We start from the raw sequence: 14,313 nt of genomic DNA, 5'->3' as shown, positions 1-14,313 counted from the left end.
AGTCCTTACTACCTGGAATGATAATGCCTTGGCAGCTCTCTTTCGGAAGGGTTTGTCAGAAGCCGTAAAAGATACTATGGTGGGATTTCCTGTTCCCTCTGGTCTTGACGATTCTATGTAATTAGCCATTCAGGTTGATCGGCGTTTACTTGAACGCAGGACTGCACGAGAGGTGTTGCCACCTGTTGAACAAGTGTCTGAACCTATGCAATGTGATAGAGTTTTGTCCAGGGAGCAACGTCAGGAGTTCAGAAGGCTTAATAAGCTGTGTTTTTTTTGTGGAGATGCCTCGCATATTATTTCTGTCTGTCCTAAACGAGAGAAACGTTTTGCACACACGTTTTCTGTGGGTGGTGTTCAACCTAAGTTTCTTCTGGCAATTACTCTGATCTGCTCCCTGTCAACATTTTCCGCCATGGCTTTTGTGGATTCGGGAGCAGCCCTGAATCTAATGGACTTGGATTTTTGCTAAACGTTGTGGATTTCCGATGACACCTCTGCGGACACCTATCCCTTTGAGGGGGATTGATGCTACTCCTTTGGCGAAAAATGAACCTCAGTTTTGGACCCAGGTGGTAATGCGGGTCGCCCCAGACCATCAAGAAAATTGCAGATTTTTGGGGTTGCATAATTTGCATGATACCATTGTTCTGGGGTTTGCCTGGTTGCAAATTCATAATCCAGTTTTGGATTGGAAATCTGTGTCTGTGGTGAGTTGGGGTTGTCGGTGTGCCCTTAGTGAGGCTCCGGTTTTTTCCTCCTCTCCTCAGTCGCATGATGTTCCTGACTATTTGGCGTACTTTTATGATGTATTTAGTGAGAATGAGTCTGCATCTTTGCCTCCTCATAGGAGTTATGACTGTGCAATTGAACTGAGCCCGGGGTGTAAATTTCCTAAGGGTCGGCTCTTCAATTTATCTGTACCCGAGCACGAGGCTGTGCGATCCTATATTAAGGAGGCGCTGGAGGAGGGTCATATTAGACCATCCTCTTCACCCTTAGGTGCCGTTTTTTTTTTCGTGGCCAAAAAGGATGGTTCATTAAGGCCTTGTATTGATTATCGTGCCCTCAACAAAATTACTATTAAATATCAGTATCCGTTACCCCTGATTTCGGATCTATTCTCCAGAGTTAAAGGTGCTTGCTGGTTTACGAAGCTGGACCTCAGGGGGGCGTATAATCTTATCCGCATTAAGCATGGGGATGAATGGAAGACGGCGTTTAATACTCCGGAGGGACATTTTGAGTACCTGGTGATGCCTTTTGGGCTCACTAATGCCCCTTCTGTCTTCCAGTGCTTCATGAACGACATTTTCCGAGACTTTGTGGATAAATTTTTGATTATCTATCTGGATGATATTTTGATCTTCTCCAAGGATTGGGATTCTCATGTGGAACATGTTAGGACTGTGTTCCGGATCTTGAGGGAGAATTCCCTGTATGTCAAAGGATCGAAATGCCTTTTTGGGGTACAGAGGATTTCATTTTTGGGATTTATTTTGTCTCCGTCAACTATTGAAATGGACCCGGCCAAGGTACAGGCCATTTATGATTGGGTTCAGCCCACTTCTTTGAAGGCCCTCCAGAAGTTTTTGGGTTTTGCTAATTTTTATCGGAAATTTATAGCAAAATTTTCTAGTATTGCCAAGCCATTGACTGATCTGACTAAAAAGGGTGCTGATGTGTTGAATTGGTCTCCGGAGGCTGTTTCTTCCTTTCAGGAGCTGAAGTGAAGATTCACTTCTGCCCTGGTTTTGCGGCAACCTGATGTCTCACTCTGGCTCCAGGTAGAGGTGGACGCTTCTGAGATTGGTGCAGGAGCTGTTTTGTCCCAAAAGGATCCTGTAACATCTAAAATCAATCCCTGTGCTTTCTTTTCCCGAAAGTTCTCTCCATCTGAACGTAACTATGATGTGGGGAATCGGGAAGTGTTAGCCATGAAATGGGCATTTGAGGAGTGGAGACATTGGTTGGAGGGAGCTAAACACCAAGTCGTGGTCCTCACTGACCACAAGAATTTGATTTACCTGGAGTCGGCCAAACGCTTGAACCCTAGACAGGCTAGTTGGGCCTTGTTTTTTACACGTTTTGATTTTGTGGTCTCTTTTCTTCCTGGCACTCAGAATGTCAAGGCAGACGCCCTCTCTAGGAGCTTCTTTGCTGATTCTCCTGTGGTGACCAAGCCTGCTACCATCTTAGGCGAAGGGGTAGTTCTTTCTGTCATCTTGCCCGATTTGAGACGTGCTCTGGAAGAGTTCCAGGAGGACAAACCTGAGCGTGGAAAGTTGTATGTTCCTGCCCAGTGGAAGAAGAGAGTGATGTCTGAAGTTCATTGCTCTGCATTGGCTGGTCATCCAGGTATTTTTGGTACTAGAGATCTGGTGAGTCGGTCTTTTTAGTGGCCCGCCTTGTCTCGTGATGTCAGGAATTTTGTGCAGTCCTGCGGGACTTGCTCCCGGTCTAAACCTTGTTCTCACTCTAGTGGGTTGTTGATGCCTTTGCCGGTCCTCAGGAGGCCACGGACCCATATTTCAATGGATTTCATCTCTGATATGCCTGTCTCTCAGAGAATGACTGTTATTTGGGTCATTTGTGATAGGTTCTCTAAGATGGTTCATCTTGTACCACTCCCTAAGTTGCCATCTTCCTCTGAGTTGGTGCCCCTGTTTTTGCAACAGGTGGTTCGCTTGCACGGGATTCCTGAGAACATTGTATCTGACAGAGGAGTTCAATTTGTGTCTAGATTTTGGAGGACTTTCTGTTCTAAGCTGGGAATTCAGTTGTCCTTCTCCTCTGCTTTTCACCCTCAGACCAATGGGCAGATGGAGAGAACAAACCAGACCTTGAAGTCGTATTTGAGATGTTTTATTTCCGCTGATCAGGATGATTGGGTTTCATTTTTGCCCTTGGCCGAATTTGCTTTAAATAATAGAGCTAGTTCTGCCACTTTGATGTCACCTTTTTTTTGTAACTTTGGGTTTCATCCTCGATTTTCTTCAGGGCAGGTGGAGCCTTCTGCCTGCCCAAGTGTTGACACTGTAGTGGAGAGAAAGCACCAGATCTGGGACCAAGTGGTGGATAAGTTATCTCTCTCCCAGGAAAAGGCCCAGCGGTTTTCCAACCGACATAGGACCATTGGTCCCCAGTTTAAGGTTGGTGATATGGTTTGGTTATCATCAAAAAATATCGCTATGAAGGTGGCTTCTCCTAAGTTTAAGCCTAGATTTATTGGACCTTACAAGATTTTGGAGATTATTAATCCAGTCTCTTTTCATTTGGCTCTTACTGTCACATTTAAAATTCATAATGTGTTTCATAAGTCCTTGTTGAAGAGGCTTGTTGAACCAGTTGTTCCTGGGGTGGCACCTCCTTACCCTGTATTAGTTGAAGGTAACATGGAAATTTGAGGTAGAGAAGATACTGGATTCCCGTCTGGCTAGACGGAGACTCCAGTATTTGGTTAAGTGGAAGGGTTATGGTCAGGAGGATAATTCCTGGGTCTCTGCCTCTGATATTCATGCCAAAAGATTGGTGCGTGCCTTTCATCGGGCTCACCCTGATAACCCTGGTGGCGTGGATGAGGGTTCGGTGACCCCTCCTCAAGGGGGAGGTACTGTTGTGAGTTCATTTTCCCCTTCACCATTGAGGACTGATGAACTCCCTCTTCTGGTGAAGGAAGGTAGTGAGGCTGATTACAAAGCACCTGAGCAGAATGATGATGACTGGGTGACTGGGATTGCTGACTGGATATAAGGCAGCCGACGCCCTTCTGCCTTGCGGGTGATTACTCTGAGGGATTCTTGGAGACCAGTCTGATTCCTGCTCCTCAAAAGCTAAGTTTTCTGCTCTACTTTTTGCATTTGTGTTTTGGTTTTGTTTTGCCTTGTTTTTCTGGATTTCTGCCTTTCCCTGCTGGGTGAGCTGAATTCCTTTTTGCTCTGTCTTCAGAGGCTGCCTATTGCTTTGGGGTTTGCTCTGGGGCAGTTTAGATTTCCCTTTTTTGTCTTTAGGCTATGTAGTTCTCTGGCTGTGATCGAGGGGTCTAGGGCACCGTAGGAACCCCCCACGGCTACTGCTAGTTGTTGTTGTTAGGTTCAGGGGTCTGCAATCCGATAGCTGCCAACTTCTCTGGTTTTCTGGACTTAGCTAGTATTTCTGTTTTTGCCTCCTACGGTGACTCATTCATAACAGATATGTGTATTATATGCGGTATACCCACACTAACTGCGAAGCAAACAAATCTCTCCCTAGCTCAGCAGCAACTCTCCCTGCACTGCGTGATTTCGGAGCTGACTGTGATGATCAGGGTGGTGACAGGTCTGATATAGGTCTGATGACGCTGTGCAGCCAGCTAATCACTGTAATGCCACAACCAACATGGCTGCGGCATTGCAGTGTGTGGCAGACAATCCATGCATGTTTATTGGCTCTCTAAAGAGCACCAAACATGCAGGGCTGGGACCCCATCGAGCAACCCCAGAAATACTCGTCGAGCTCCGAGTATCTCAAGCACTGAGATGTTTGGGCGAGCAATGAGTAGTGGCGAGCATGCTCGCTCATCACTAATGATAACCTGTTCTTCACAGGATACTTTCTTCCGTATCGCTCTACATCTGTTGTAGAAAATCTATATAAAATGTACAGACTTTCAGTTTTTGATTAGTAGCTAATAGTAATGGGCAAACTCAGGTACCAAAACATGATAAGAATAGGATAAGAAGCTCACGGTGCTCATAGTGATCTCATTAAAGGAAATCTGTCACCCCATTTTTGGCCTATAAGATGTGGCCACCACCATCAGGGGCTTATCTACAGCATTCTGTAATGCTGTACATAAGCCCCCGATGTAACCTTATCAAAGATAAGAAAAACAAGTTAGATTATACTCACCCTGGGATCCGGTGGGCCTCCCATCTTCTAGAGATGACATCCTCCTTTTTACTTCTGCTGTGGCTCCTGCCCTGTTGAGGGCAGAGTAAAGCACTGCAGTGCGCAGGCGCCGGACCTCTCTGACCTTTTCCAGTGCCTGCACACTGCAGTATTTTATTCTGCCCTCAACAGGGCAGATAAAGTACACCTGCGCAGGAGCCACAGCAGAAGTAAGAAGGAGGACGTCATTGTATGAAGATGGGTGGCGCCGGACCGAAACATAACACCCACTGTACCCGCTCCCCCGGTGAGTATAATCTTATTTGTTTTTCTTCTCTTTCAGGTTACATCGGGGGCTTATCTACAGCATAGCAGAATTCTGTAGATAAGCCCCTGATGGTGGTGGCCGCAGCTTATAGGCCAGAAATGGGGTGACAGATTTCCTTTAATGTCACCGTAGTTCATCGTCCAGGCTCACAGTGAAGTGTCAGCTGGAATGCAGCCTCAGTGACTTGCATTAACCATGATGTTGTCACTGCTGGTCTCTGAGGCTGTGCTAACAGCATCTCATTCTCCCATGGTTTTCAGCCTTTATGGTCATGTCATGGCACTGTTCAAGTTGTAAACCACATATAACAGACATGGATTATGGCATGGGCAGTATTGCTGATTTTAACTTCAGACAGGTAAGAGATATGGCTGTTTATTATTTTTCTTTTTTTCACAGGGGACAAGGGCTTCAATGGAATGCATGTAACTTTGCTTTTTTATCTTTATTTAAAATAAGGGTGTCAGTGTGTTTCATTCAAATAAAAAATTTCATTTTGGCTGTGTCTTTTTACAATCTAACTATGGGATTAGTGATGGATAGATGCCTCTCCATTACTAACCTGTGGGCTTATTGTCAGCAGTCATAAAACAGCTGACATCAACACCTCAAATATTACCCCCACTTGCCACCGCACCAGAGCAAGTGGGAAGAACTGGACAAAGCACCAGAATTTGCATGAATAATAGATGCGCCTTTTCTGGGGTGGCTGCTATTTTTAGTCTGGGAGAGTCAATATCCATCGTCCTTTACAAACCTTAGAACACCAGCCTCCAGCTGTTTGCTTTAGCTTGGCTGGTTGTCAAAAATGGGGGGACCCACGCAAGTAATTTAACAAAATGGAGTGGGTCCCCCTCATGCTCATCTGACAGCATGAGAACCGTACCTATCTGACCAGCAATAATGATCTTACCGCCTGTCAGATCCACTGGAGTTTCTCACACTGTCATGCAGAACTCGAACAGTAACAATTACTTCCTGGAGAAGTCAGTGTTTGGGGTCCCTGTCTGAACACTAGGTGTACAGACCCCGAACTTTACTGTTCGGGTTCACCCATCTCTAGTAGCTAATAGATTTTACAGTAGCTTAGAGAATGTCTAAAATGAGAAAAGTATAAAACTTTCAATGCTTTAGTAAAACAAGTCAATGGTGGGCTTTCTATAATGAGAATAATGAAATGTATTATTCATGTGTCTGTACAAAACAAATAGCTCTCCCTTTACTCTTTTGCTATAGTTGTATTACAAACATCCATCTTTAACTGTTTGTGACCACAGACTTATGAATCCCCCTTGCACAAGCTCTGTGTGCTGTTGGTATTCACCAGTTTCAGACCTGGGAACGGAGAGTATGTATGTATTATACATACCTCTGTCCAGTGGAATCTTGTGTAGCCTTGCATACAATGAAAATAAAGCATATATTACAAAAACATTAACTTTTGATTATGGTGCACTACAGCACTGTGGTTAATCTGGATCAGCTTGGTACATACTCAAAATGAAATGTGAGCAATCTTTATGCTGCAATCAAATTTTAAATAAAATTGCTTCGAAAATATACAGTAATTTGAAATTAGCAAATAATTTGACATTTAAATTTTCCATCTCTGCTGAGTTTTCTTCAAAAATTTAATTGGCAGCAAATCAATTCACTGTGAACTAAAAAGAACAGCAAAGTCTATAATTGGCCTGAAAAATCTATATTAAACAAATATCAGAATTTCCATTTTTTGACAGGTTACCAAACCTGTACTTATAAATGCAATCAAAGCAGTGTATGTTCCCCAAATTAGTACCAATAAAAAAGTTAGCATGCTCCACAAAAAAGACTATTCATCCAAAGAAGCAAAGCAATCGTAAAACTATGTTGATAAGAAAAAATGATTATAGCTCTTGAAAAAAGGGGAGAAAAACACTTAGAAGCAAAAAAAAGAAAATTAGCCAGGTCTGGAATTGATTAAAACATTCAACAATGGAATAAACATGTATTGTATTGTATTATATTAATCATTTTATCACATATATCATTTTTTCCTTTTTTTCAGATTCTTCTCAAGGGACAATGAATTTAGATTGGAATATGAGCTCGTTGAAGAATATAGGTAATGTATCTTACAAATATATTATTTTCTCTTTACTAAAAAGCAATAATTATGAAAAAGACTGGATTGTAAAGTCATCTAACTGTATAGAGTCCTTTTACAGCGACAATATGTGTTACAATTTATGCCAGATTCAATTTTAAATTTAAGGGTGTGTGCACATGCTGCGGATTCTGCTGCGGTTCCGCAGCGGATTTGGCCGCTGCGGATCCGCAGCAGTTTTTGCTGCAGTGTACAGTACCATTATTCCGTATGGGAATTAAAAACCGCAGTGCGGTTTTCCTGCGGTTTCTAAACCGCAGAAAGAATTGACATGTCAATTCTTTCTGCGGATTCCGCTGCGGTTTGCCATCTCCTCCATTGTGGAGATGAAAAATCGCAGGGCAAAACCGCAGGCTAATCCACAGGTCTTTTGACCTGCAGATTTACCTGGGGATTTTACAAAATCTGCGCGGCCAAATCCGCACCTCAATCCGCAGAGTGTGCACATACCCTAATAGTACACGCTTACGAAAAGTTTAACTAAATGTAATGTTTCTTATCCACAGTTTCAGTAAAAACCTGGATATTATCCTTTGGTAAACACATTTTTGGGTCCCTCTCTCTGTAACAAGTAAAAGTGTTCACACATTAAACTAAAGTTGACATTTTACATTGTTTAAGCCTACCAATGACACTTTGGGTTATTAAGTAATTATTTTCATTGTATTTAAGGTCGATTGGCCACAATGTGTTTCACTTCCCCAGACGAAGCCTCCCTTGAGGAGGCGATACGCTTGGGGTTACATCTGCGGTCCACTCAGATCTCTGGCCCTTGGGAGCAGTGGGTTCCTGACTCTCTCCTGGTAATATGCTGACACTGGGCCTTTTTTGGAAGGTGTCTTCATTGTTTGAGCTTTCCTTTTGGGTTCATATTGTCCACCGGTTATTAGACTGGTGAGACAGTTTATTTTTCCTTGCTCTCCCCTTTGGATTATTCTCCCTTTGGGATTATTATTCTATCAAGCTTTCCAAGTCCTATTGGACAGGTTACATTTATAGAGTGGGGCAAAAAAGTATTTAGTCAGTCAGCAATAGTGCAAGTTCCACCACTTAAAAAGATGAGAGGCGTCTGTAATTTACATCATAGGTAGACCTCAACTATGGGAGACAAACTGAGAAAAAAAAATCCAGAAAATCACATTGTCTGTTTTTTTTTCATTTTATTTGCATATTATGGTGGAAAATAAGTATTTGGTCAGAAACAAAATTTCATCTCAATACTTTGTGATATATCCTTTGTTGGCAATGACAGAGGTCAAACGTTTTCTGTAAGTCTTCACAAGGTTGCCACACACTGTTGTTGGTATGTTGGCCCATTCCTCCATGCAGATCTCCTCTAGAGCAGTGATGTTTTTGGCTTTTCGCTTGGAAACACGGACTTTCAACTCCCTCCAAAGGTTTTCTATAGGGTTGAGATCTGGAGACTGGCTAGGCCACTCCAGGACCTTGAAATGCTTCTTACGAAGCCACTCCTTCATTGCCCTGGCGGTGTGCTTTGGATCATTGTCATGTTGAAAGACCCAGCCACGTTTCATCTTCAATGCCCTTGCTGATGGAAGGAGGTTTGCACTCAAAATCTCACGATACATGGCCCCATTCATTCTTTCATGTACCCGGATCAGTCGTCCTGGCCCCTTTGCAGAGAAACAGCCCCAAAGCATGATGTTTCCACCACCATGCTTTACAGTAGGTATGGTGTTTGATGGATGCAACTCAGTATTCTTTTTCCTCCAAACACGACAAGTTGTGTTTCTACCAAACAGTTCCGGTTTGGTTTCATCAGACCATAGGACATTCTCCCAAAACTCCTCTGGATCATCCAAATGCTCTCTAGCAAACTTCAGATGGGCCCGGACATGTACAGGCTTAAGCAGTGGGACACGTCTGGCACTGCAGGATCTGAGTCCATGGTGGCGTAGTGTGTTACTTATGGTAGGCCTTGTTACATTGGTCCCAGCTCTCTGCAATTCATTCACTAGGTCCCCCTGCGTGGTTCTGGGATTTTTGCTCACCGTTCTTGTGATCATTCTGACCCCACGGGGTGGGATTTTGCGTGGAGCACCAGATCGAGGGAGATTATCAGTGGTCTTGTATGTCTTCCATTTTCTAATTATTGCTCCCACAGTTGATTTCTTCACTTCAAGCTGGTTGGTTATTGCAGATTCAGTCTTCCCAGCCTGGTGCAGGGCTACAATTTTGTTTCTGGTGTCCTTTGACAGCTCTTTGGTCTTCACCATAGTGGAGTTTGGAGTCAGACTGTTTGAGGGTGTGCACAGGTGTCTTTTTATACTGATAACAAGTTTAAACAGGTGCCATTACTACAGGTAATGAGTGGAGGAAAGAGGAGACTCTTAAAGAAGAAGTTACAGGTCTGTGAGAGCCAGAAATCTTGATTGCTTGTTTCTGACCAAATACTTATTTTCCACCATAATATGCAAATAAAATGAAAAAAAAACAGACAATGTGATTTTCTGGATTTTTTTTTCTCAGTTTGTCTCCCATAGTTGAGGTCTACCTATGATGTAAAATAAAAAAGCCTCTCATCTTTTTAAGTGGTGGAACTCGCACTATTGCTGACTGACTAAATACTTTTATATACTGTATATATTGCTTTAGCCTCATGAGCCGCTAGGAGAGGGGTTATTTTGGGGTCATTTACTGCCTACTCTCATGCATGGGAGTCATTATTGAATAAATTTTTCTTTGTGGACAAAGTTCTATTTTTTTAAGTGTGTTTTAATTGTAATTGCGTGCCAATAAAATTGCTGTGATTTATATTTTCTATATATATTTTTCTGTGGTGTGCATTATTCCAGTAGTGCTTTTTTTCTTCTTTAGTTATAAAATGGTCTTTTGGCAAAACTGATTTAAAAGTATTAAAAAAGTGCCTACAACATAGTGATGATAATGCTGTTTAACCCACCCACAACATGATGAACACCAAGAAACTCAATCAAATATACTTATGCAATGCTATACAACATGTGTTATTGTTATATTTCTCTATGATTTCTTCTTTTAAATCAGTATTGTATGCAATGCCACATAAAATTATTTGAATATTTTGTCAACTTTTACTGTAGTATTTTTACTGAGTTAATCATATTGCACAGAGGTAGGAACCTCAGCACCACAAAAGAAACTGAGACTGTAGATCTTGCTGTAGTGTAAATTTTATTTTGATTCAGCAAGGAGTGGACCACATTAGAGATTGTTTGGAAAACATTTGGCAATCTCAAATTCAGCATGAACATTGTACATTCAGATTCGTGCTCGGATTCCGGGAGTATTTTTCCTCAATCATCAAAAAATTACCAAAGCTCTGTAAATCATTGAGTTTCCATTAATTTTTTTGTTCGGACTTTGGCTAGGATAGTGGTGCTGTATGATGAGCAGAGGGGAAGTGTGTGATGAGGGGAGAGGGTATGGAGAGGTCAGAGTAGCAGCAGACTATTTTTTTTTTATTAGCTTAATGTTTGGAGAATCCGTCAGCCAATCAAGGTGTATAAGACGTCCACAACTTCCAGACAGAAACGTTTTTGTCATTGGCTGCCTAAAGGTACTGTCACACTAAGCGATATCGCTAGCTATAACTTGTGACGTTATAGCGATATTGCTAGCGACATCGCTGTGTCTGATACTTACCTACGACCTGCTCCCCCACTGGTTATCGCTGATCGCGCGAGAACGTTTAGGACTGCTTCTCGTCGTCAGCTTCCTGCGGCGCTTCCTGTGGAGAGATGAGCGACGAGCGTGGAGCCGGGCGGGAGGACGCCAGGATCGCCTAGTGTGACAGGTAAGTAGCGACCCCCGTCCCCAGCGATGTCGCTGGTGAGATCTGCCTGTGTGGCAGCTCACTAGCGACCACTTAGCGATGTACCAGTGATCCTGACCGCGTCATATCGCTGGTCGGGATCGCTGGTACATCGCTAAGTGTGACAGTACCTTAAGGCACATGTGCCTCTCCATTTAAAAAGTGGACATGTTGTTTTTGTGCCACTTTGTCAGTGTAACAGCACAGAGACGCTGCTCCTGCTGCTGCTCCAAGTAGTTAGATAGTTCAGATATATAGGATTATGTGTGAAATCGACCTTCCAGCATCCAAATCATTTATACTAATAATAGTGTTGGCCACATTTCAGAATCTAAATCCTTTCTGCTAATAGTGTGGGCCTGAGACCAGGCCCATTTCAGAATCTAAACTGTTTGTACAAATAGTGTGGGCCATTCACCAGGTCAAATTTGAGAGTCTAAATCATTTGAGCTAATAGTGTAGGCCAGAGACCAAACCACATTTCAGGATCTAAATAATTTGTACTAATAGTGTGGTCCAGCCAGGAGTCTCCACTTCAGAATCTAAATCCTTTCTGCTAATAGTTTGGGCCAGACACCAGGCCATATTTAAGAATTTAAATTGTTTGTGCTACTAGTGTGGGACAGACACCAGGCCACACTTCTGAATTTAAATCCTCTCTGATAATAATGTATTCCAGACACACAATCTCAGCAAATAAATGCTGATTGTCAATTTAGAGACAGATGGCTGACAGGTATGGGCTTAGGGTTGTGAATTAGCTGGTTAAAAAAGGGGAAGGGTACATCCAACATGAAAGGGGAATAGGTTTGCTGTTTAAGGTGTACATGGGTTAAGTGGAAATGTTACTGAAAAATCTACTGAACAAACACCATCTCATCCTATCCAAAGACAAGTGACAAAATCTGTTACTTGACGGGCTACTCGACTCCCTTTCTTTGGCATTACACCTTGTAGATGAGAGCCAGAAAGAGCATGTGCTCCAGTGGATGGCAAACACTGCATCAAGTGGCCTCTCCTCCTCAACATCACACACAGTACAGTCCTCAGAGATGGCACCCCAAATGCCCTTGTTCCCTCCCTACGTCACAACTCTCCAGCTGCCCAACTGAGTGTGGGGAACTTAAGATGGTCAAGTCTGCAGAGTTGATCACACATTCTATTCCATGAGGTCTGCTCACAGAATCAAAAGGAGAAAAGCATCTGCACTAATGTCCAAATTTTTTTCAGTTGGATACATTGCCAAAGGAAGTAAGGTCCAAGCAGAATCCAGACCTTCATCACCAGACATTAACCCCGAGGTGGAAGTGATCCTGATGAGACACAGACACATGAGGCACCCACAGACTGTAGTGTGCTGTCAGAGCAGGAAGAAGAGGAGGGTGACTATCAGTGAGAGGAGTGGGAGATCAGAGTGGATGACAATGAGGTTGTAGATCCCACTTGGGGTGAACCCTGAGGCACACAGCTGAGTAGCTCAGCAGAGGAGATGGAGGAGGAAGAAGATGAGCAGGTTACATTGCAGCTTACTGCACAGACATGGAGTGATGCAAACACAACAAGCAATGCGTCCGCAGCCACAATTCTGGCTGTGGCCAACAGTGGTCACGGGGCTGCAGTTCACAGAGGTGGCAAGGGTTGCTTAGAGTGGGCCTTTTTTGAGACTGCAGAGGATGACCTACCTCACGTTATCTGACAACTTGGCAAAAAAAAAAAACAACACAGTAGAGGCAAAAATTGCAATAATTTGACTACTACATACAAGTACCAGCATATGCACGATCAACAAGCGTTAGTCTGAGAATCTCACTGCACTAAAATGCGGAATAGCGGGCCTTGCCATTAACCGATCGTCCCATCAACCACATTTGCTGCTCCTTACTCATCCGTAATCATGGCAAGTTTTGTCACACAGGTCTCCGGCCATGAAACCTCCTCTTGTTTACCCCCTACAGTTGGTGTGAGTGAGAGCCCGACAGCTGTTTTAAAAGTGGAGATGCCTATTGTTTTTGTTTCACCAAGCACACCACATCTTTCTCAATCCACCATAATATTTCTGCCTGCACCTCTTTCACCGTCCAGCATTTTGTGGTTGTTCTCGATGCTCCATCCTCTCTTAGCACAGCAGCCAGCCTTCAGTCCCACAGTTGTTGTCACATGAAAGTATGTTTCCTCTTAGCTATGCCAAAGTTAATAGCTTGAACTCCACCAAGTTCAATAAGTTGTCCATTGCAATGCTGCCTTTCCACCTGGTGGATACAGACAGTTTGCAAAAGTTGTGTCATGATCCAGACAGATTTTGCACAAGTAACCTTTTTTTTTCCTTTAAGCTGTTGGCTTAAAGTTAGTTTTGCCACCGGTGGCTGTTAGGGTCATTACACTGTGGTTGTTTTAGTTCTAGTTTTGCCCCCGGTGGCCGTTAGGATCATTGCACTCTGGTTACTTTGGTTCAGTTGTCCCCGGTGGCCGCTGGTGTTATTGCACGTGATAATGAAGCAGGTGTGATTCCCTGGCTGCTACCTATAAAGGAGTAGCAGGTGGTCTCACTCACTGTTGGTGATATTGCTCATTTCCAACCAAGTCTGGTGAAGGAAAGAACTACAGAGAGGAGTTCCTGGCAGCTCAGGGGAGCTCTGGTGTAATAGCTTCAGTCGGAAGCTGAATGCAGGTGTCGAGCTTCAAGGGTGAAGCTGAACTTTGGTGTCGTACTCTGTTCCTGGGAGCAATAGCAACAGAGCAAAGCTAAGTGGTGTTTTTCCCTGTTTGTTACTTTCCTTGTGTGTGTATTAGTGCAGTGGTGGGATTAGTTTCTGCACCGTCCAATTCACTAGAAAGGGATAGGTGAAGGGAGAGCTAGGGATTTGAGGTATCCAGCTCATCGCCAGGTGCGGAACCTGCCTAGTGATCATCAGGAGTGTAGGGACACTGACTCAGGGGAGTGCAGAAGGTCTCCACGTCCCCGTTCCCTATTGCGGGGCCCTCCATTGTAACAGTTTCCCTGGTGTTTCCCTTAACTCTGTTTAAATTCTCCCTGCTGGAGGCGGTGTATCCAGGTTCACGGGTGTTATAGAAATTCGCCCTGCTGGAGGCAGTGTATACAGTCACAAGTGACATTACAAGTTGGTTGCCTTCGCAGCCCCCCAGAACCAGATGCCC

At 43.6% G+C, this 14,313-nt stretch overlaps 1 protein-coding gene across 1 annotated transcript in view; it reads left to right on the top strand.

Moving 5' to 3' along the window:
- GFRAL (GDNF family receptor alpha like) overlaps positions 1-14,313 on the top strand; it is a 170,282-nt gene that overhangs the window by 115,495 nt on the left and 40,474 nt on the right. The window contains exon 5 of the mRNA XM_073589139.1: positions 7,245-7,301. Within this exon, the coding sequence (XP_073445240.1) occupies positions 7,245-7,301 (57 nt within the window). The remainder of the gene's footprint in view (positions 1-7,244; positions 7,302-14,313) is intronic.

Source organism: Dendrobates tinctorius, unplaced genomic scaffold (assembly GCF_039654945.1).
Source record: "Dendrobates tinctorius isolate UK_male_01 unplaced genomic scaffold, ASM3965494v1 ptg000107l, whole genome shotgun sequence".
Lineage (NCBI taxonomy): Eukaryota > Metazoa > Chordata > Amphibia > Anura > Dendrobatidae > Dendrobates > Dendrobates tinctorius.
This window is presented reverse-complemented; position numbering and strand designations above follow the sequence as displayed.